Genomic DNA, 22,333 nt, shown 5'->3' on the forward strand with positions numbered 1-22,333 from the left:
TGGCACAAAGCATCCTTTGATGAAAAAGATTAGAATGTTTTCAAATGAAAGGCCACACACTTTAAAGGGGAGATGATTGAGAATTATAAAAAATTGAATATTACATTTTGAAAATCTTGTTCTGAAGAACCAAACTGGCACAAATCATCCTAGGGTACTCAAGTTTGTTCAAATGAAAAGCCACCCTCTTCAAAAGGGAGATAATTGAGAATTATGAGAAACTGAATGTTTATTTTAAAAAAAAAAAACTTCTCAAGAACTACTTAAAAATCCTTCTGGACCCAATTTCAATCAAACATGGCACTAAGTAGCCTTTGGTGAAAGGTGGGGTTATTTAAAAAATCTTATTTTCCAGAACAGATGGACCATTAATCACCAAACTTAGTAGTCACACTACTGATATGGTATTAATTCAACTTTGTCCAAACCATGGCCCTTTGGACTATTATAGGGCCACAATAGGAGTCCAAAGTTTAGAATGGTATAAAAAAAAAAAAAGTAAATCATTTCAAATTGTTTTCTTAAGAACAAAAGTTCACTTTCGTAAAACATGTATGACAGTTTATATTTTCTTGATTCTTATGACAAGGTAATCTCCACTTTAATGGTATACAACAGGAAAGGGGGTACCTCTAGTCTAGCCCTTTCAGATATTATTGTGTTGCTTGTGAGTTGTTGTGAACAAATACTCGGGTGAGCCTTGTGGCCCATGGGCCTCTAGTTTTAAAACTTGTACCTATATGATAATAAAAAGCTAAAAAAAAAATTGTATCAGACTGCCCTGAGGAAATCTGAAGAAATATTTTGATTTTGAATTAAACCAGAAATATGCATAGTTGATAATACTCACGAATAAGCTGCTATATGTGTAATAAATAAATACCATTCTAATGAAATTTTTCAAAAGAATCATCATTGTGTGTGTACAATTGCTCTAAACTATACACATTCTAGCTCAACCCTAAACGTGTAAAATGTCGAGATATCTCTTCTTTTTTTTTTTACTCTTTAGCCAGGTGGACAGCTGAACTCTATCCTGTGCCTTGTTAGATCAAAACTTGCCTACACTTTACTGCAGAAATACGACTTTTATCATTACCATTTTGTGAAGTTTGGTTTGGTGACAGTGATGGGGAAAAGCGTATTCAGCTCATTTAGAGACATGTAATCTACGATCTAGTGTCATACAGGACGTCATCATATAGATAAAAAATGGAGAGAAATCAAAATGTCTATATATTCTGCAACAAATTTGTACTGGAATTGTACTATTCATCCATAAACAAATTGTTTCTGAGCAAGAAGTGAATTCCCTTTTCAATACTTCACTCACAGACTCATCATGGGATGAGGAAGACCTTGTGGACAAGCAAACTGGTCATAAAGTGACCAGGTGATAGTTTTTGCTGCACATCCATTCCTCAGTAACGGGATCTTCTCTTTACTTCAATTTTGAAATATTCGTAGATGCACATGATCATTCTTGATTTCGATACTGCGTCTGATTTCTGGATCAGTGACCAGTTTGTCCGTTCCTCAGTAACTAGTTTTTTAGCTCACCTGAGCTGAAAGCTCAAGTGAGTTTTTCTGATCGCCTGTTGTCTGTCGTCTGTCTGTAAACTTTTTACGTTTTTGATGTCTTCTTTAGAACCACTGGGCCAATTTCAACCAAACTCGACAAAAGCATCCGTTGCTGAAGGGCTTTCAAGTTTTTACAAATGAAGATCCTTGTCCCTTTCAAAGGGGAGATAATCACAAAAATGCAAAAATAGGGTGGGGTCATTTAAAAATCTTCTCAAGAACCACTGGGCCAGAAAAGCAGAGATTTACATGAAAGCTTCCTGACATAATGCAGATTCAAGTTTGTTCAAATCATGGTCCTTGGGGGTATGATGGGGCCACAATAGAGGATCAAAATTTTACATACAAATATATAGGAAAAATCTTCTCAAGAACCACTGGGCCAGAAAAGCTGATATTTACATGAAAGCTTCCTGACATAATGGAGATTCAAGTTTGTTAAAATCATGGCCCCTGGGGGTATGATGGGGCCACAATAGGGGATCAAAGTTTTACATACAAATATATAGAAAAAAATCTTTGAAAATCATCTTCTCAAAAACCACTGAGCCAGAAAAGCGGGAGTAGGATGGGGCCACAAGGGGGGATCAAAGTTTTACATACAAATATATATGGAAAATCTTTAAAAATCCTCTTCTCAAAAACTACTGGGCCAGGAAAATTGAAATTTACATGAAAGCTTCCTGACATAGTGCAGATTCAAGTTTGTTAAAATCATGGCCTCTGGAGTAAGATGAGGCGACAATAGGGAATCAAATTTTACATACAAATGTATAGAGAAAATCATTAAAAATCGTCTTCTGAAAAATCACTGGGCCACAGAAGTTTACATTCACATGAAAGCTTCCTGACATAGTCCAGATTCAATTTTGAAAAAATCATGGCCCCCGGGAGTAGGTCGGGGTCACAATAAGGATCAAAGTTGTACATACGAATATATAGGAAAAATCTTTAAATATGAGCCAAGGTGACTCAGTGAGCAATGTGGCCCATGGGCCTCTTGTATGTGATTCAGACTACTTGCACGGATGGTGTGTCTTTGGATTGCACACATCCATTCTTGATTTGGTTGCTCTTTCTGACCAGTATTTTCCAGATGTTTGGCCAGGTTGTAGTGTTTTGCAACAGGTCCATTCCCATTTACTATAGCTTCATTGTCGTTCAATCTAGCAAATACGAGTCTTTTCATTACTGCATAAAGTCTTTGTTTCGATGTACTGATGTTCATTTTGACTCTTGTACTACTGATCTTCAGAAGTTTGATCATGCCTACCAATTTCTTATTTTTCTTTCTTTTTTATGAATGTAGACTTAGTACATGTAGTGGTAAAGGCTAGTCCAGGGTTATTTATTTATTTTACGTCCCGTCGAGAATTTTTCACTTATATTGAGACGTCATCAGCTGTTGGTGAGGCATCACAAATTTAGACCTATGCTTAACGCTCAGGGCCGTAGTAATGAGGGTTCTTTAATTTGCCATCACCTGCTGCAACATGGGACCTCTGTTTTTAAGGTCATTTCCAAAAGACCTGTAAATGCCGAGTGTTTAGCGAATTAAAAATCTTTACCTATGTTAACGTCTTAGGTTTGATGCAGTCGGGCTTGAGCTCAGGGCTTCCCGGTTACAAAGCGAACACTCTACCACTGAGCTACCACGACCTGTTGCCTGGTGTGTATGTCCTACTGAAGTATTAGGACCTTAGAAATCAGCATGGTTTTAGGCCTAGGATCATTGTGAACTACTGCAGTATCACTTGGCATCTGAGTCATGGGTTTCTTTGGCATTGTCCATTAATAATTACATTTTCAGTCTTTTTCTAGAACAGTTCCATCCCAAGTCGCCATGCCTTTTACAAATGTTTCTCAAGAAGATCTGAATGTCTTGCTACTTTTCAGAGTTATCCAAATTCCAGGATGACCAATGTGGGTTTTCATTGTCAGAGACAAAATTTTCTTCTCATAATCTTGCATTTGGTCACCTTACTTCACACAAATGTTCCATGAAGGGTTCTTTAGAGATGTTGAATTCCAATATGAACACAATGGCTATTGATCAAGTGATAAAAATCAACTTCTGTTTCGGAACTATTGCATGTTAAATCGTTCTTTCATTTAACTTGATATGCAGTCATTGGACCCAGGTGAGTAATATATGCTTTTAAGAGCCTCTAGTCATATTTGAAGATGTGTACTCTTGCAAACAGTGATCCATTTCATGCCAACATCTTTGTTGATTGAAAGAGTGAAAGCCCTGAAGTAACCCTTAATAGCTCACCCACCTAAAGGCCAGTGTGACCTGTTGTCATCAACTGATGTCGGTCTGTTAGCATCAACTTATGTAAACCATGACACCAGACCCTGCAGTTACTATGTTTGGTACAAATGTTCTTCTAGTTGTCCAACAGAAGTTTTGTTACTATTTTTAGCAATTCAAATTTCAGTATAGTCCTAATGTGTTTTATTTGGCTGAAGTTTTTCATTCCATGTGGCTGGGTGATTGAGGCTGTTGAGAAACCAACATTTTGTCATGGCAGCTTTAAGATGTCTGTAAAAATGAAAATATTTCAAAAGCTTACAAGACAAAGGAGGTATAGAACAGCATTATGCCGGGCCAGCAGTCTGTACTGCTAGGTCCTAAGATACACTTCCCGTGCTATTTTATATGCTGATTATGCCGGGCAAGCAGTTTGTACTGTTAGGTCCTAAGATACACTTCCTATGCTATTTTAAATGCTGATGCATTCAAAATGATTGTTACATGCTGGATGACTGTATAAACAAGCTTATATGATTTTTTTTCTTTAAATTGTTGGAATATAACCAGGTTAGTTAACTAATTATAGTTAATGGTTCAACGTTTCAGTGTAGTGTTGTCTTTCAAGGACAGTTGTATGAAATTCAAAGTCCACAATTTTCATAGATGACGGGGAAAAAAACAGTTTAATTTCTAGGCCACTGATATGCATGGGATGTTTTTGAAGAAGAAATGTGGAGCAAACATTTGTCTCATTCTAATCTATTTCATCTCATTTAGCCATTGTCTCCCTTTGCATTCTTTATTGCAACCGATTACTTCAAGACGAGAAACTGAATGTCATTCAGGAATAGATATTGGCATTTAGTAAAAACCTGGAATAACATGGATATATACTGAAGAATTTTCATGGAGAATTTACTGCTAAATGTAGAATACATAAGATGTTTTATATCAACCACACACTTTATTTTTGTGTTTATACAAATATTTATTATTATGACTAACAGCAAATGGGCATTTGAAAAATGGCAATTATATTTTGTTCATGTGTGACCTGTCATCTAATCTTGTTCTATTTTGTGGACCTCGTGATGTATGGTGGTCATTAAATACTGGTGTCAAAGAGACATTAAGCGTATACAAGTTCAGCCAGGATGTCATAAATACATGCATTATTTCAAACAGCAAGTTTGTACATAAAAAATATGACCACTGCTTGCCTTTTGTTTTTGACCATAAAAATGGGGACAAAAAAATAAAACACATGCATTACTTTTTTTTATGGCTAGATATTTGCACTACTGACCCATACTAACAAATGACAAAAATAAAATGCACATTTCGCAGAAATAAGTTTTTGTGTCATTTATTTTTCTCCTATTTTCTGTGTTTTATTGATGTTCACCCATCAGTGCATGTTTATAGTTGTGTATCATTCAAATAATAACATCATGTTTCATAAATTGTCCAAATTTTGTGTATTAGTTCAGTATTTTAAACACATTCTAAATCTTCCTCAAACTTCTCTATAGACTCAAAGGTGATGAGCTTTCCTACTGATAGAAGTTTGATTTTTACACAGAGTTTTGAAAATTTCACTTCTGAACTTGAAGACTGTAATGAAAGTTTTAAGAATTGTAAATTAATGTTGTAGACAAAGTACTTGAAATAAGTCCTGATTGATCAAGTATGTATTATATTACACTGTGGCGATTCTTACGTCATCTCTTTATATCTGATTGAAGTTCACTGCAGCCCTGCCATTTTCCACTGATGTAGAGAATTGAATGTTTGAAGTGTGATGAATTTTAAAACTTAAACATCGTTAAAAGTATAAAGAGGAAGGGGTGTAAAATTGTTTTGATGATTAAAACAGATTCCTTTGAAACTGATAATCTTAAGAGCCTTAAAATCTCCAGGTTGAAGAAAAATAAATATATCTTAAGTAAAAACATCTTCAAACCAGAGTCTCAATCATAATTGAACTTCATCCTGGTTTACAAATTATTTTTACAAAGAGTGTCTTGTGGGTTTCCTCCAAAGAACAGCTGTTTTCAAGAGAAAGGCGTAAGTTTAGTTCGAGGTCAGTTTCAGAGGTAAACTTAGGTTTGAAACTGGAAAATTTTGCCGGAAATCCTAAATTTCAAGAACATATGTTTATATATCAAATTTGCATTTGTATTATAAACTTGAGAAAAATGTGTAAATATTTTGATAAATGTCACATGGAAGAATTTCATTCTGTTTGAGAGAAAAAAATGCCCTTTCAAATATAAATATACCTCAACAGGTTCCTGCAACTTCCTCAAATAAAATGAGGTTCTTCTTGGAGATGATAAATAAATCATCTTGATATTTCAAATGTATTTCTGTATACATTCCTAAGGGACTGACTTTATTTATTGTATTGAATCAATGAGTGCTTAGAATGTGGCAAAAAGACTTGCACTGAAAAAGAGGTTTAATACCACTATTAATTTCAAAGGTAACATATGTTTTTTCAGTTTATAGCTAGATGAAAAAGCCTCTACGCATAAACAAGTGAAAGGATTAGGTTAATAATTTGTGAGAAACTTGTACATGTGTATGTAGATTTGAGTTTTAAGAGCTAACTGCTGTGTTTTTTGCAACACAGGAAAAAATCTAAGAAAGAGGAATAACTCCTGTTCTGACTTCTGTGTATTCTATGTTTTGACAGGAGATGACCATTGAAGAGCTGAAGGAGAAATGTGTAGAACATTTAGAAGTGATGTCAAAGAAAAGAATTCAAAGAATACTGGCAGGTATTGGAATCTGCACAGCTATCAATGTGTTTTGTGTAATATTTTCATTTACATCTGTTCATATTCTCAGGTGCCCTGTTAGTTTCTGCAAACTAAAAAAAATTTGATTTTACGACCTTTGATAAAGTTAATTATAAGTTTTCACCTTGCTCATACCTAGGGTTTTATTGTATGAACCCCGATAGCTGCCGAGATGAGAACGACCTATGTAGAAGGTAACTCATTAGCCATAAGCCTTACTCGGTTCAGAGGATACACAATACATGCCAAACTTTTTTCTGAAATGTCTAAATAAATGAATAACAATGACTAAACGTATTACATTAATAATATTTATTAAGCATATTACCTGTACATGAATAATCCCTATGAACACTATGTATCTAATCTTGAGAAAAAGTTAAAGAAAATTATTTGGCAAGATTCACAAAAATGTAATTTTTGACTGGGACAATTGTCTGGAAGCTAATGTAAAACTGTCATTGTCACTGCCAGCAGTTGAGTTAGCAGTTTTTGAATGGTCCATTTCAAAGACATTATTTACCTTACCTAATTCGAACTAGCATGGATGATGAATTCATGGATGTAACCACACACAGTCATTGATTAGGATGCCGCATCTCTGACCTATATTTTCCTGAGTATGGTTTCTGCAACAGGTCCATTCTCTGTGTGGTTCAAAGATTCAAACTTACATGTACAGTGCACCTGTGATATTGGATGCACACAACCATTCTTGACACAGATCCTGCATTTTACCTATATTTTCCAGAAATAAAGCAATATATGATATGCATCGTATAATACTCTGTATTGTACAATAAATGTAATTTACTCAATATTCATATAATATCACATAGAATATAAGACATGTATATATTTAAGAAATAAATTTCATTTTTGAAAATGCTTGAGGGCAAGAACTGTGCTTTACACCAACATACTTCATAAAGAGCGTTAGCGCTTTATGAAAAGTATGCTGGCATGAAGCGTTGCAGTTCATACTCTCATGCATTTGTTCAGGTGAGCTATTTAGGCTTTCATCACCCTATGTTTTTCATTGTGCTTGGAATCAAACTAAATTTAAAAATGTTTACATATAATCCATGCATCTAAATTTTTACTTTGTGTATCCTTAAATCATGGTATTGTAAGTACATTTAGATGATGAACAAAGTTTATATGCTTAAGGTATATGCTATGCTACACATATTATTTTATAGCATATAAATTTAGCTGAGTTGCCGAGAGTTGCACTTGATTCTAGAATTTCTGAAGGGTGGGTAGAACAATAGGGGGGACTCTTTAACATTTGATATTATGCAGTGCCCCATCAGTTTCACACAGTCTCCAAAACATATGGATGACTACAGTTTATTTCAAGATTAAAGATAAGGTTACGAGCATGCATTCTTTCTGGACTGCATGTAAGAATATTTGAAGTTTAACTAATGAAACTTTATCCCTCAGTAAATAATTGTAAGTTGTATGCCCTCTTTATGTGCTTTATAGATATAATGTTGTCTCCTAGGTCGAAGTCGAAAGATGTGTGGATGAAAATTGGCTGCAACATTAAAATAATTAATTTTTACATGCCTCAAAGTTTTCCCCAACTGAATCAATCATCTTTAATTAATCTAGAATGCAGACTAATAAACCAACAAGGTTTAATTAATGATACATATTTGGTCATTATTTGAGTCCAGCATGTTGACCTATGAGTACAATACATCTTTCTTTTTTTTTTCCCATTTAGGGGATGATCCTGCTAATATATCTTCATCAAGTACTGAAGATGAAAATAGCGATGAAGAAAATAATTACCCAGGTATAGTATGTCATTTTAGAATCAATAATATTCTATTTCCTTTCTTCTAAAAGGCATCAGTTTTCATTAAATGCTCGTTTTTTTTACTTAACATTTCCAGGAAAAAAAACTTTGCAAGGCTTAATAAACCCCCTTTAAAACAAGGACTACATAAGTTGTTATTAATTTATGTTTTTATATTGTCTGGGATGGTGGGTCTAATTAACATGGTATAAAATAGTATATGCTGAACCTTGTGTATATCATGCCCATTATGAACATCCTGTGAGTTTTTTGATTAAATGAAATATTGCATTTCATGGTAATAGACAATTTTGTCAGATTTTTATACACTGACATTTCCAAACTAACAGAAATGACCAACAGTCTATATATCCCCTAAATGTCAAAGTCTAGCATATAAACTTTCAGTTAATAATGGTTTTGTAAAGACGTTCAAATTATGGACTGGTACGTGAATTTAAAAGATCCCAGTAGTATGCTAAATTGTATGCTTTACATGAATTAGAAAACTTGCAATAAGTCCCTAGTGGTAGAATGCTAGACCTTTTGACTGATCATGCTTGATTGTATGAAATTTAAATTATTTTATCTTTATACCTGATGAAAGTTGACCTCCTAATATCTACACTTGCAGACGTTCTAGTACATGATTTTGCAAAATTCAAAAAAAAAAAAAAGGAAAAAGGTTACATAATTTCCCCTTTTTTTGACATTCAAATTAATCACAGCAATATCAATTGTCAGTCTTTTCCTTTTTCATTTGTCATTGAATTTGCCTGAAAAGATTGTATAGTTCCAAACTGCAAGTGCTTCATGGGTTTTTTCTTCTTCTTTGACAACAATGAACAATGTTAAAAGGCAATTTTTATAAACTGGACAAAGTGTCCTTGCAAAACGACATTTTAGAGATTGATTTTAATGAAAATGATGCATTTATTGTTCCAGTTTTAATTGCATGAGTGTTCAATGTTGCAAGATAATTGACAGATACAGACATATCTTTTATATCAGCAAAAGAAAATTCTTTGTTAAATGAAAATTACATGAAGCCTAATCAGTTTCTCTGCTGTGAAATTTGTTTGATGTCTTGGCAATAAAACTTTTGGTTGGCTGTATCTGTTGAAAACAGAGATGCTCTGGGGAATGTAGGACTTCCTATATGAATAAATTTCATGAAGAAATTGCACAGATTTTGAATTAAAACATTAAATTGTCAGTTTATGAATTTCTATCAGTTTGTCTTAAAACATAATTAAATCTGAAAAGCTATAGTTTATAGCAGTAGCACACGAATTAGCAGTTTGGGAGATTGACGGTTTTTAAATTCCATAATAACTGAACTGTTTAATAGTATACGGAAGCTAAAGAGCATGGTCCTGTACCAGGAGAAACTAGAATCTAACTCCCTCAATGATATAAGGTCACTAATGCAAGAATCTGTGTTCTGGATGTGGAAAATTCATTTGGGACACAAATGATGGGTCCATGGATGCAACCAGACTCGGTAAACTCAGGAAAAATTGGACCTAAATCCATTGGTTTTTCCTTCCTGTTTGTGTGTTGTTTAAAAATTCATGGCAAAAAAAAAAAATCCAGGTAACCTGTTATGCTTTAGTGAACTGAGACAATGTCCCAGAGTTCCCTGTGTGCCAGTGTGATACACTTTATAGTGTACGTCATCAGGTGTGAATAAGGATGTACAGTATACCCACTGCTCCATTCACCCAAAAACCTGTCAGACAATAAAATAAAATTCTAAATATGAACTTTGTGTGTTTTCTTCAGCAATATTTTTTGTACAAATCCAATTGATATGATAAATATATGTCAGTTATGGAAGATGAATATAATACATGGAATTATAAAAGTAATGAATTAAATCTGATATATATATTTTTGGTAGCCATTGTCAGAATCAGAAGTTGTCTTTGATCATTATCATATAATCATCAGCAAACAGAAAGAGTACACATCTATTCTATCACAAAACAGACCCTGAAGCATGCTACTCCACCCTTAGCTGTAATGGTACAAAATGATTCTTGCACAGAACACTTATCAGTTTGCACAGAACACTGAACGATTTCCACAGAACAGAATTCTGAATGGTTTGCACGGAATTCTGAATGGTTTGCACGGAATGCTGAATGGTTTGCACAGAATTCTGAATGGTTTGCACAAAACACTTTCCATGAAAAACAGTTGACATGGCCTGCACGCTTTGATTTTTTTCGGCATTATGCGGTTCTTCCAGGGAATGATTTAAACAGTAAATAATTTCAGTATAAGAATGATATTCTTGGTATTAAAAAAAAAAGGTTGAGAAAGAAATGATATTGACCCATTTTAAAATGATTATTTATGTCCGACGTGGTACATTGCTTGCTCCTTAATTATCAATAAATACATTAAAACAAATCATTAAATAAATGAAAACTTTCATGTTTACAAATTAATTCAATGATTTATAGGCAGGTAACAAAACATGTTGGAATAAACAAAGAATATATTTTTAATTAGGAAATAAAAGAAAGATATGCAAAATTGTATTGTCAATGAATGATGTTTATTTGACTTGCATAATTATTGATTCTAAGCTCTATCAAATTAATTCAAACTGAAAATGAAATGGTTGTGTCTGTTTCATTATATTTGGACATTCAATCTAAATGTTGTTAAAATACAGGTACACAATTTGTATATTCCAGGACACATTAAAAAGGTCAGCCTTTGCAATGACAGAGATTGAATAAAGATATACATTTTATGTACATGTGTGACAATTTTTAACAGATAAAATGAAGAAAAAAAATCTTTTAGGCAAATTAAGACTGAAACATATTATTGAGGGGTGGGGGGTCACATTTATGCAATGACATTCTACTAGCCATCAAGAATCTGTCACCTTGGATAAGAAGAAACAATACAGAAAAAGAGAATAATTCAAAGATAAATAAATGAATAAATAAATAGTAATGACTAACAAACTGATAATTAAAAGCAAAGCAAACTACTCACCAGGATGGAGCTCCAATGTGGGTCAGTGGATATGATGATTAAACATTGGATGATGTGCAGATATTAAGGCATATGCTGTTCCAGTGTGATTTTTATGCCCCTATAATTGAAGATTCAGGGCCATATAGTTTTTGGTTTGTCCATCTGTTTATCTGCAAAGACTATAACCTGGGCCATAAGTTTTGAACAGTTTGTGCTAGGGCTTTCATATTTCACATGTGTGTATGACAAGACCTTTCTTTACCAAACAACCATACCTAGTTACCAAACAACCATATCTAGTTACCAAACAACCATTCCTAGTTACCAAACAACCATATCTAGTTACCAAACAACCATTCCTAGTTACCAAACAACCATACCTAGGTACCAAACAACCATATCTAGTTACCAAACAACCATATCTAGTTACCAAACAACCATTCCTAGTTACCAATCAACCATATTTAGTTACCAAACAACCATACCTAGGTACCAAACAACCATATCTAGTTACCAAACAACCATATCTAGTTACCAAACAACCATTCCTAGTTACCAATCAACCATATCTAGTTACCAAACAACCATTCCTAGTTACCAATCAACCATATCTAGTTACCAAACAACCATATCTAGTTACCAAACAACCATTCCTAGTTACCAATCAACCATATCTAGTTACCAAACAACCATTCCTAGTTACCAATCAACCATATCTAGTTACCAAACAACCATTCCTAGTTACCAATCAACCATATCTAGTTACCAAACAACCATACCTAGTTACCAAACAACCATATCTAGTTACCAAACAACCATATCTAGTTACCAAACAACCATTCCTAGTTACCAAACAACCATATCTAGTTACCAAACAACCATACCTAGTTACCAAACAACCATTCCTAGTTACCAAATAAAGCACATATGCCTGCCCCATCATGTAAATTGTTGGGGCACATAATGTTGGTTTTGTTCATTTTTCATCGTTTCTCCTTCCATCGCATTTTGCATTTAGTACATTTCTGAATTGACTATGAATGCATTATTCATCAAACTTCAGACACTGATAGATCTACATCACAACTATGCTTATATTTCTTTGACTTTGTTGTAGTCTATGACTTTAACCTTACATTTCTGGATCTTGCATTTACTGTTGAGGTCATTTGCCCCCTTGCCTCTTTATATAAGGACAACATTATGAGGGAAAGGGAGCAAAGTTTTAAAAAAAGCAAGAGCATCATAGTTTTCCTTTTTTGCATTGTTGCCTTTAGGGAGGTAATGAAAGGGAGCATAAAGGTGAGCAAGTGGTCCCAACAGAACACCATAATTCAGCTGTTTAGCTAAGCTGAACTGAAAGCTCAAGGGAGCTTTATTGATAGCAATTTGTCCTCCGTCTGTTTGTCATCTGCAACCTTTTTGCATTTTTCACTTCTCAAGAGATGCTTCCTAATACAGTGGAGCCTCGTTAATCCGGACACTTTGGTTCCCAGCAAAATCGTCCGGATAAATGAAGCGTCCGGATAATTGAATCACATATTTTCTATCTTTACATAAGTAACCATTATATGCCTACTTTATTGATGCGTATTGAATTAAACACATTCTATCATTGGATTTGACCATTTGCATTAGTAAATAAATTATGATAATGTTAACATTTACATGTATTTTAAAGCACTAGAATTTAATGTACGTGTTCAGTGTATTTGCCTGTGCCTACATTGTACATATATATGAGCCCTACAAATAAATATACAAAACTATGTACCATATGCACTAAAAGAAATAATGAAGCACTTTATGTAACTATAAGTAATTAAATCATTAGTAACTAACATAATCATTTACACTTCAAACATTTCATCACACTTTTAATTCTTAAAGACGCTGGTAATTTCTGTCACGATTCATGGGTTCGGCGGTCTGTTAAAACAATCTTCACCGTCCAAAGTTGATATAAGAATTTCGTGATTATCATGTCAGTTGACAACATTCTTTAACCAAAATTCAATCCGCCAGAGTTTATATTTCTTATTCTATAATTATCCAAGATAATATCGGGAGAAGAAAATCATTTAAGCTCGTAATATCAAGACCTACTACTGCTTTGATCTAGCCACGCGCACCTATTATTTTCACGATGCGATAATAACGGAACACAACTCAGGTGAAACTAACATTACGGGTACATGCAAAATTTAATTATCATTACGGCATGATATTTAATTTATCAATACCATTAGGCTATTGATCAAGACTATAAAATAATATGCTACAGATTTATTTACCAAAATCAACACTACACGCAATAAAGATCCTATGTGCGAAAATTGGCAATACAATGTCTTGATCGACACGTGCTATCTAACTGACATATCATCACACACCACCGAATTGGAGGGAGGTGTTGACAGGGTACAGGTAATCGCTTCAATTAGACAGTTTGGCTTGTTTTCTTTATAATTTACGCCTTGCTAAAATTGTCCGACACAGACCTTCCCTAAACAAAATTACCGTCCGGATTAACGGTACAATTTTCAATGCATTATAACGTTTTGTAGTAAAAAGTGACCGTCCAGATCCGGAACGCGAATTTCCGGATTAATGATGCAAAATAATGTATAAAAATTCCGTTCCCTAGAAAAATCGTCCAGAAGGTGAAGCGTCCGGATTAATGGCGTCCGGATTACCGAGGCTCCACTGTATACTAGAGATTCAAGTTTATTCAAATCATGATCCCCTGAGTCAGGATAGGTCCACAGCGGGTTTGAAATATTTACGTAGAGTTCTGAAAATCCTCTGCTCAAGAAACATAGAGGTACAAATTGTTGAATTAATATGCAAGTATCTTCATGTAGTGTAGATTCAAGTTCACACCACGACCCCGTCTTCCTCTAAAGCAACATGTAGTGTAGATTAAAGTTCACACCATGAACCCATCCTCTCCTTTAGAACAACATGTAGTGTAGATTAAAGTTCACACCATGAACCCATCCTCTCCTTTAGAACAACATGTAGTGATTGAAGTTCACACCATGAACCCATCCCCTCCTCTAGAACAACATGTAGTGTAGATTTAAGTTCACACCATGAACCCATCCTCTACTGTAGAACAAGAAGGGTACAATATGTCAAAATAATATGCAATGGCTACAAGAGGGATTTAAATTTTTACATTGGAGAGCATATGGATATATTCTTTTTAAGAACTTTTAGGGTTTTATATGTCAAATGAACTTGCAAACATGCCCTTGTATTGTAGATTCATGATTGTACACACCTTGACCCCTGGGTTTAAGGCAGGGCCAAATTACGTATTCAATGTTTTACCTATGGATACAAAGGAAAATTCTTTGAATTCTTCTTAAGATTCACAAAGTTACAATATGTTAAAATGATGCACAAGAGTGCTTGTGTAGTGTAGATTCAAGTTTTTTCACACCTTTTATGTGTAGCAAGACTGGGGCCATAAATGGAATTTAATGTTTTACATGGAGAAAGTGCAGTAGCTCAGGTAAGCAATGGGACCCATGGGCCTCTTATTTCTGATCAGCTTGATTCCTTCAACAAATTTCATACCTAATCTTTGGTTTGGATATGACACAATAGGGGATCAAAGTTCGGGAATATATAGGGAAAAGATTTCTAGGGCTATGATTTAAGTCATTTTAATATACAGTCATCCTCAGGTAGTGAAGATTCATTTTTGTTCAAATTGAGTGCCCCCCCCCCCCCCCCCCCCCCCCCCCCCCTTGTAGGATGAGGTCACAATAGGGGATAAAGGTTTTACACAAGAATGTGTTGGAGAAAATCTTATTCTCAAAAGTGGCAGCCCCCCCCCCCCCCCCCCCCCCCCTTTGTAGGATGAGGTCACAATAGGGGATAAAGGTTTTACACAAGAATGTGTTGGGAGAAAATCTTATTCTCAAAAGTGGCAGGGCCAGGATTAGTCATTAATTTGCAAAAATCTCCAAATAGTGTTGATTCAAGTTTCTTCCTATCACTACCCCAGGCCACAATACAGATTTAAAGTTTTACATGGGTATATATGGAGAGAGAAAAGATCTGATAAATCATCTTCTCAAGAAAAACAGGACCATGAGTAGTATGCATTCAGTAGTGCAGATTCAAGTTTTTATTTAATCATGGTCCTAGGTGAGGCAACAATAGGGAATCAACATTTTACATGGGAAAATATATTTTTAAAATCTTTTGAAATCTTTGGATGAAGAACCACTGGTCATAAATATTCATTTTAAAATACTTCGCAGGCATTCAGATGTACTGCAGATTCATATTTGAATTACCCGGGGCTTAGTAGCGTGTGACTGAAGTAGGGATTTAAAATTTTACATGAGAAATATAGTCAAAACTGCCCACTGTATTAAGTGACTCAATGTCATATGTGACCATGAAAAGTTCCCCCCAAGATGTTACTCTATATATTGTACCTGTATTAAACGATCACCTGTCTGACGCGACCAACGACCATGATTTTTGCAACCTTTTCGTGTATTTTCACGAAATTTTACCTCTATTTAACGACTGTACATTTTTCGATTACAACGTGATTACTACTTTCGATTTCGGTTGAGCCGACTATTCTGGGAATTATCGCCCCTAGCACTTTCGTTTTCAAACGCACTACTATTCTGGGAATTATCGCCCTTAACACTTTCGTTTTCAAACGCACAGTTTGGCGGTGATCTTGTTTAGTCGGCCCTCTGAATAAATCATTATACCCAAGCTGTCAACATGCAGTGTCGTGTGTGGTTAATTAATGAAACCCGGGTTGTTGTTTATTTAACAAAATCAAGGATCAGGGAATCAAGGCCGGTGTATTTGAAGGTGTGAATTTCGACAAACTTTAAGAAGTGCCGGGTAGGCTTGATCGTAAATGAAAATATACCACTTGTTATACCATTATGTTCAACAGAGTGAAAAATTTGCCCGATTGCGATATAAATCAGGTAAATATTGTGCTTAGGACTAGTGATGGGCAATCGGACCAAAAACCATAATCGATTATCGGCAATAATCGGACACATGTAATCGATTAATAATCGATTATAATCGGAATTGTCATTTAAGTGTTTCCCCCTCAAAATACATAACAGAATTATTAAATGTATGGAAACAACATTTGAATTCGTCTTTGTCTTATTTGTTTCCAGTTGAATAAATCAGAATTTCAATATATGAAGTAATGGAATTTATCTATAATCTCAATGTATCAAAGATATCAGAGATAGACTACTTTATTTAACTTTTGAATGTTGTTGTTGTTACCGTCCTTCACATCTCCCGCCATTTTGTTTGCTTATTGTTGATCGGGGTTGACATACAGCAAATAAACTTTGAACAAAGTTGAAGTGATTTCCGGATTTCGTTTGGTCAACGATGTCGGCAACTTTTATTTTTTAATCAATTAGTAGCATCGTAGGTCTCTGAACGACCGACAATCGATCATCGGCGACAATCGTTTCATCACTACTTAGGACTGAAATTTTAAACGGAGTATTCGCAGTTTTCCTGCATGAGATAATCGAGGTTTCCAGAATAATGACCGGAACTAGCGGCTCACATCGACATGTCCCGAGTATTTGACATGTCCAAGTACAAGAAAATTGCCTGCATTACATATGTAGTTCTAAGCTTAAAAGATTTGCTGTGCATGTACAATGGATATTGTGATTTCTTTAATGTTTCTCAAATTGAATAACATATTTCCAGTATGTATTGTACAAAAGGAGACGCAACACTTCACCATTTGCTTTCTTACCACAAGCATTGCATTTTTTAGTTTCACTGTACAAGTAGGCTATACATAAATACTCTTTACAACAAAGTGTTTATAAGTTTTAGAAAATGTCCATGAAGTTTATCAATGAGTTTTAAATCTCATGTAAATGTGTAATATGAAATGCATGCAAAGTTTATCATTCTTAAACAGATTAAATGTAATTTTTGATGAATAATAAATTATGATACAACACATTGTATTTTAGATTTTTAACTACAGTGTATTATTAATCTTATTTTACAACTATTAAAACCGTACTTGATATTCTTAATGATAAATTCCAAATACATGTAGTCATTTTCTCCATTGTACAAATTATTTGCGAAATTTTATCCATTAACTGCGGAAAATAGGCAACCTGTATTAAGAGACCACCTGTCATATGTGACCTTTTTTCCATTCTCCATTGGACGGTCTCTTAATACTGTATGTAGAAAATTTATAAAAGATCTTTTCTAGAGCAGCAGGTCCATATTAAGTCATACTGATATATAAACATTTGCAAGTTTTTCAAGATTTTTTGCCTTCTAAGTTATGAAACCAGAATCAGGAAATAAATTTTACAAGATTATAGGGAAAAAATCCCCAGAGCAGCAAGGCCATATTAGTGATATTGATATGGGCTGGAGTATCCCTATGTTATTGGTTTAGTCATGATCTTGTTGGTCTAGGGTAGAGTCATATACTGGGGTCAAAAATTTTCATGGCAATAAAAAAACATTTAAAAAAAATCTTCTGAAGAACAGCAGGACCAAGGTGACTCAGGTGAGCATTGTGGCCCATGCACCTCTTGATTTTTAAAAAAAAAAAAAGGTCCAGTTCCAGGAAGCTATTTACTCGACATGGCTCAGACTTGCAAGGATGATGCATTTATGACTGCACACAACCACTAATAATTCAAATGCTTCGTCTAGCAAATATTTTCTGGATGAGTGAACAGAGTAAAGATTGTTTCCAGGATGGCTGTTTCTCAGTTACAGTCTTCTTCTAAGTTGTTCAAAGTTGCATGGCTGATGCAATTCTGGATGTGCACATATACTATTGATTTGGATGCTGCATCTAATACCTACCTTTTCTGGATGAGTGGTGTAGTTAATTTGCTTATACAACAGGTCCATTTCATGTAGTTTGAACTTCAATAATATGTATCCTTGTAATCATGCTTTAAAATTTTTCATGAAAAATATTTAAACCAGAATGGGGGGTGCGGCAGGTCTTTTATAAGTATTTGATGAGATAAAAGTACTTCACAATTAATTGTCATTGTAGCTTAATTAAAAAATCCTGATAGATGAGATGCCCCCTTCAAAGGGGAAATAATCACAGAAATGCAAAAATAGGGTGGTGTCATTTAAAAATCTTCTCAACAAAGATTCACAATAGGGGAGCTAAGTTTTTATATGCTGGTATATATGTAGGAAATATCTTTAAATATTTGAACTATATAAGCTAGGGATTTCATATTTTGTATATACATTCCTTACAGCAAGACCTTTCATGTGCTCAAATGGTGTGTGGTCTTGTGAGATTGATCTGGAAGTTTGACGTACTTAAAATAAAAATCTTACCTATTCAATATGTCCTGAACTATCTGAGGTAGATCTTTCATATATTGTTTATAAATTTCTTATGGCAATTAAGACAATTCATATCATGTCCATTGACCTTGTGAACTTGAACCTCTGAGTTTGACCTATTTTAAAGAAAACCTAACCTTTTAAATATATCAGGAACTATTCTAGGTAAGGCTTTCACTTTTCATATAGAGATTTTTATGACACCATGATGTTTGATCTTTTGACCTTGGAGTTTGACCCACTTTAGAAAAAACCCTGGCCCTAAGACCATAAACTGATAATAGACTTAAGTCAAAATTTTGATTACTTATATCTTAAGATTTATCTAGCACGATGTTTTAAAAAAAACTGCAGGTTTATAAAAAATTCAAATGCAAACATACTGAAAATTTTATTTGTTTATGAAAATTATTTGAAAAGTTAGCTGGATTTGAAATTTATAGACTTAGAATATTCTCAGTTTATGATATTGAGGCCTAATTTTGGCACATTAAAAACCCTTCACTGCTTCAGCCCTGTGCACTATGCATAGGTTTAAATTTGTGGTACTTCGCCAACAGCTCATGACTTCTCGATATAAGTGAAAAATTCTCGACAAAACTGATAACACTTGTTGTCAGTGTGGAACCCCTAGAATAGTTATGTTAACAGTTTTCTTAGGGTTGTACACAAATTTCATTGCAAACTTTGATGATTTTTTCTGGGTTTATGTAAGGAATATGAAGTTGTGTATGTATTTAAGAAATTCAAAACTAATGCTTTTCAGTTGTCTTTCAAATGATAAGACTGTGTAAATTGAGTAGCAATTTTCAGTAAACATCACAGACACTTTTGAAATATGCATGATACAAGTAGATCATTCTATCAACCAATGACATTTTGTTTGCACAGAGTGTATCTGCAGAACAGCCTCAACCATTGAAAAAAAAAAAAATGTTTTCATAAAATGAACTTCAATTTACTTCGGTAAATTTGATGCATCTGAGCCTTGTCATGAAAAGCTGTAGATAAAATATGACCATGCTAGCTTTAAGAGACACAGGTGCAGTCTTGTCCACAGATAAGACTTTGTACTAAAATATCTCCATCTATCTTGAGGTCAAGGTTGTTGATGATTAGTAGGACAGTCAATATTAATATTTTAATTCCAGAGAAAAGCTAAAAGCTATCCAGGGCATTAATACGATTCGAATGTTTTTTTATTGTCTTATTTGGTGAAAAAACAATTACAAACTGTCTGCCACCAATTTCAGTAAAAACACTTAGGAACAAAAATAAGATTGGCAGGGAGTATATTTTATATGTTTTAATTGTAAATAATGAGGGCATTAAATGAATCCTTTATGATAGATTATGAGTCATGGAATGCTTTACACACATATTTACATTGTAGATGCACAGCCTTGGTTCAGAGAACCATTTAATTCACACATTTGCATGCTATTATTATTTAACATTGCAAGAAAAATAAAGCCTGTAGAAATATTTGTCTTGCTGAAACTAATAGCGTGAGGGTACAACGAAGTAATAAGTCCATCAAATTAGAGAGAAAATTTGAAGTATTTATAGCATTGCCATAATGTGGCCTTAAGTTGAAACAAAGAACTTTTTTATGTGGACATAAATCTAATTATCATTTGCAGCAATTAGCCAAATGAATTGCATGAAAGCATCTGCAATGAGGCAGTCCCTTGGAAAATAATATTAATTATAAAATCTTTAATGTCTAGTCACTAAATATCAAGAGCTTAATTGTGGTATTTTAGTTGGCATGGTGTAACTGCTTAATTTGGTTGCTGTTTTAGAATGCAGCTAGCCCATTTGTGAAATTGTATCAACCCAATTGTAATAATCTGTTTCTTCATGGCTGCCCATTTCCAGTAAATTAACCTTATAATAGTATGAACTTTAAACATATGAAGAAGTGGTTTGAAATGAGCACTTTTTAGGTCACCCGAGTCACTCAGGTGCCCCTGCTGTAGCTGTCTGTTTTTGTTCATCTTTTTTGTCGTGTGTCAAACTTTGTATATATATTTTCAGTCTTTTCTCTGGAAGGGCTGAACCAGTTTCAACAGATTTTGGTATATAACATCTTTGGGTCAAGGGAACAAAAATTTTTATTTCATAAACCCTTCCTCCCCTCGCCTGAGGGGTGTGGCCAAAATCATTAAAATTAATGTAATCTTTAAAACTCTTCTTTACTCTGGACAGCAAGCAGTCAAATTATTAGCATGATTGTAATAAACAATGAGCCTTTTACCAAAACTCTAGATTTCATAGCCTCTGAGTTCAGGGTTCATGCCCCAGAGTGAAGCTGAGTTGATCATATATCTAAAAGCATATCTTAGAAAATCTTTTCTTCTGGACATCAAGGAAGCAAAATGTTTGCATGACTATAATGGGCATTGAGCCCTCTACCAAAATTATGAAATTCATGACCCAAGAGTTCAGTTACCAGGTTGGGGCTAAATTGACCGTATACAATACATATATGTATTAAAAATGCAATAGAAAATCTCTACTGCTGGACATCAAGTGTACAAACTGTTTGTAGGATTATAATGAGCAATGGGAGATTTATGACCCCTGGGTTCAGGGTGAGACTTCGTTGATTATATGTTGAAAATGAACATATTTCAGAAAATCTTTACTGCTGGACATGTTGCCTAATTACCTACAATGAGCAATAAGCCTCCTTTGAAAACTTTTAAAAAATATTTTCCCTTTTAGAACTCATATATACTGTATTTTACTGTGATGTACGTAATAAAACTTTCTCACCTATAAAGGAATTGTAAATTATTGTTCCTGCATGAGAGTTATAGCATCACATCTATCATGTGGTACAATGTGTAAACATTCAGACCACACAGGTAACACAATGATCTCAGAAGACCAAAAAATGTGCATACTCACTGTCTGACCACACACAGGACTCATTGTACAATGTGTGGTCACCCAGCAGACAGTGACCTGGGACTCATTGTACAGTGTGTGGTCAGATAGTGACCCGGGACTCATTGTACAGTGTGTGGTCAGATAGTGACCCGGGACTCATTGTACAGTGTGTGGTCACCCAGCAGACAGTGACCCAAGACTCATTGTACAGTGTGTGGTCAGATAGTGACCCGGGACTCATTGTACAGTGTGTGGTCACCCAGCAGACAGTGACCTGGGACTCGTACAGTGTGTGGTCACCCAGCAGACAGTGACCTGGGACTCATTGTACAATGTGGTCAGTGACCCGGGACTCATTGTACAGTGTGTGGTCAGACAGTGACCTGGGAATCATTGTACAGTGTGTGGTCACCCAGCAGACAGTGACCAAGGACTCATTGTAGAGTGTGTGGTCACCCAGCAGACAGTGACAAGGGACTCATTGTATAGTGTGTGGTCAGTGACCCAGTACTCATTGTACAGTGTGTGGTCAGACAGTGACCCGAGACTCATTGTACAGTGTGTGGTCAGACAGTGATTAGGACTCATTGTACAATA

At 34.6% G+C, this 22,333-nt stretch overlaps 1 protein-coding gene across 19 annotated transcripts in view; it reads left to right on the forward strand.

Annotated features, from left to right (window-relative positions):
- Positions 1-22,333, forward strand: part of LOC125668277 (caspase activity and apoptosis inhibitor 1-like) — a 122,078-nt gene that overhangs the window by 64,544 nt on the left and 35,201 nt on the right. For all 19 annotated transcript variants that reach the window (XM_056163478.1, XM_048902190.2, XM_048902201.2 and 16 more), the window contains 2 exons: positions 6,537-6,621; positions 8,378-8,449. In XM_056163478.1, the coding sequence (XP_056019453.1) occupies positions 6,537-6,621; positions 8,378-8,449 (157 nt within the window). The remainder of the gene's footprint in view (positions 1-6,536; positions 6,622-8,377; positions 8,450-22,333) is intronic.

This window comes from Ostrea edulis, chromosome 4 (assembly GCF_947568905.1).
Source record: "Ostrea edulis chromosome 4, xbOstEdul1.1, whole genome shotgun sequence".
Taxonomy (NCBI): domain Eukaryota; kingdom Metazoa; phylum Mollusca; class Bivalvia; order Ostreida; family Ostreidae; genus Ostrea; species Ostrea edulis.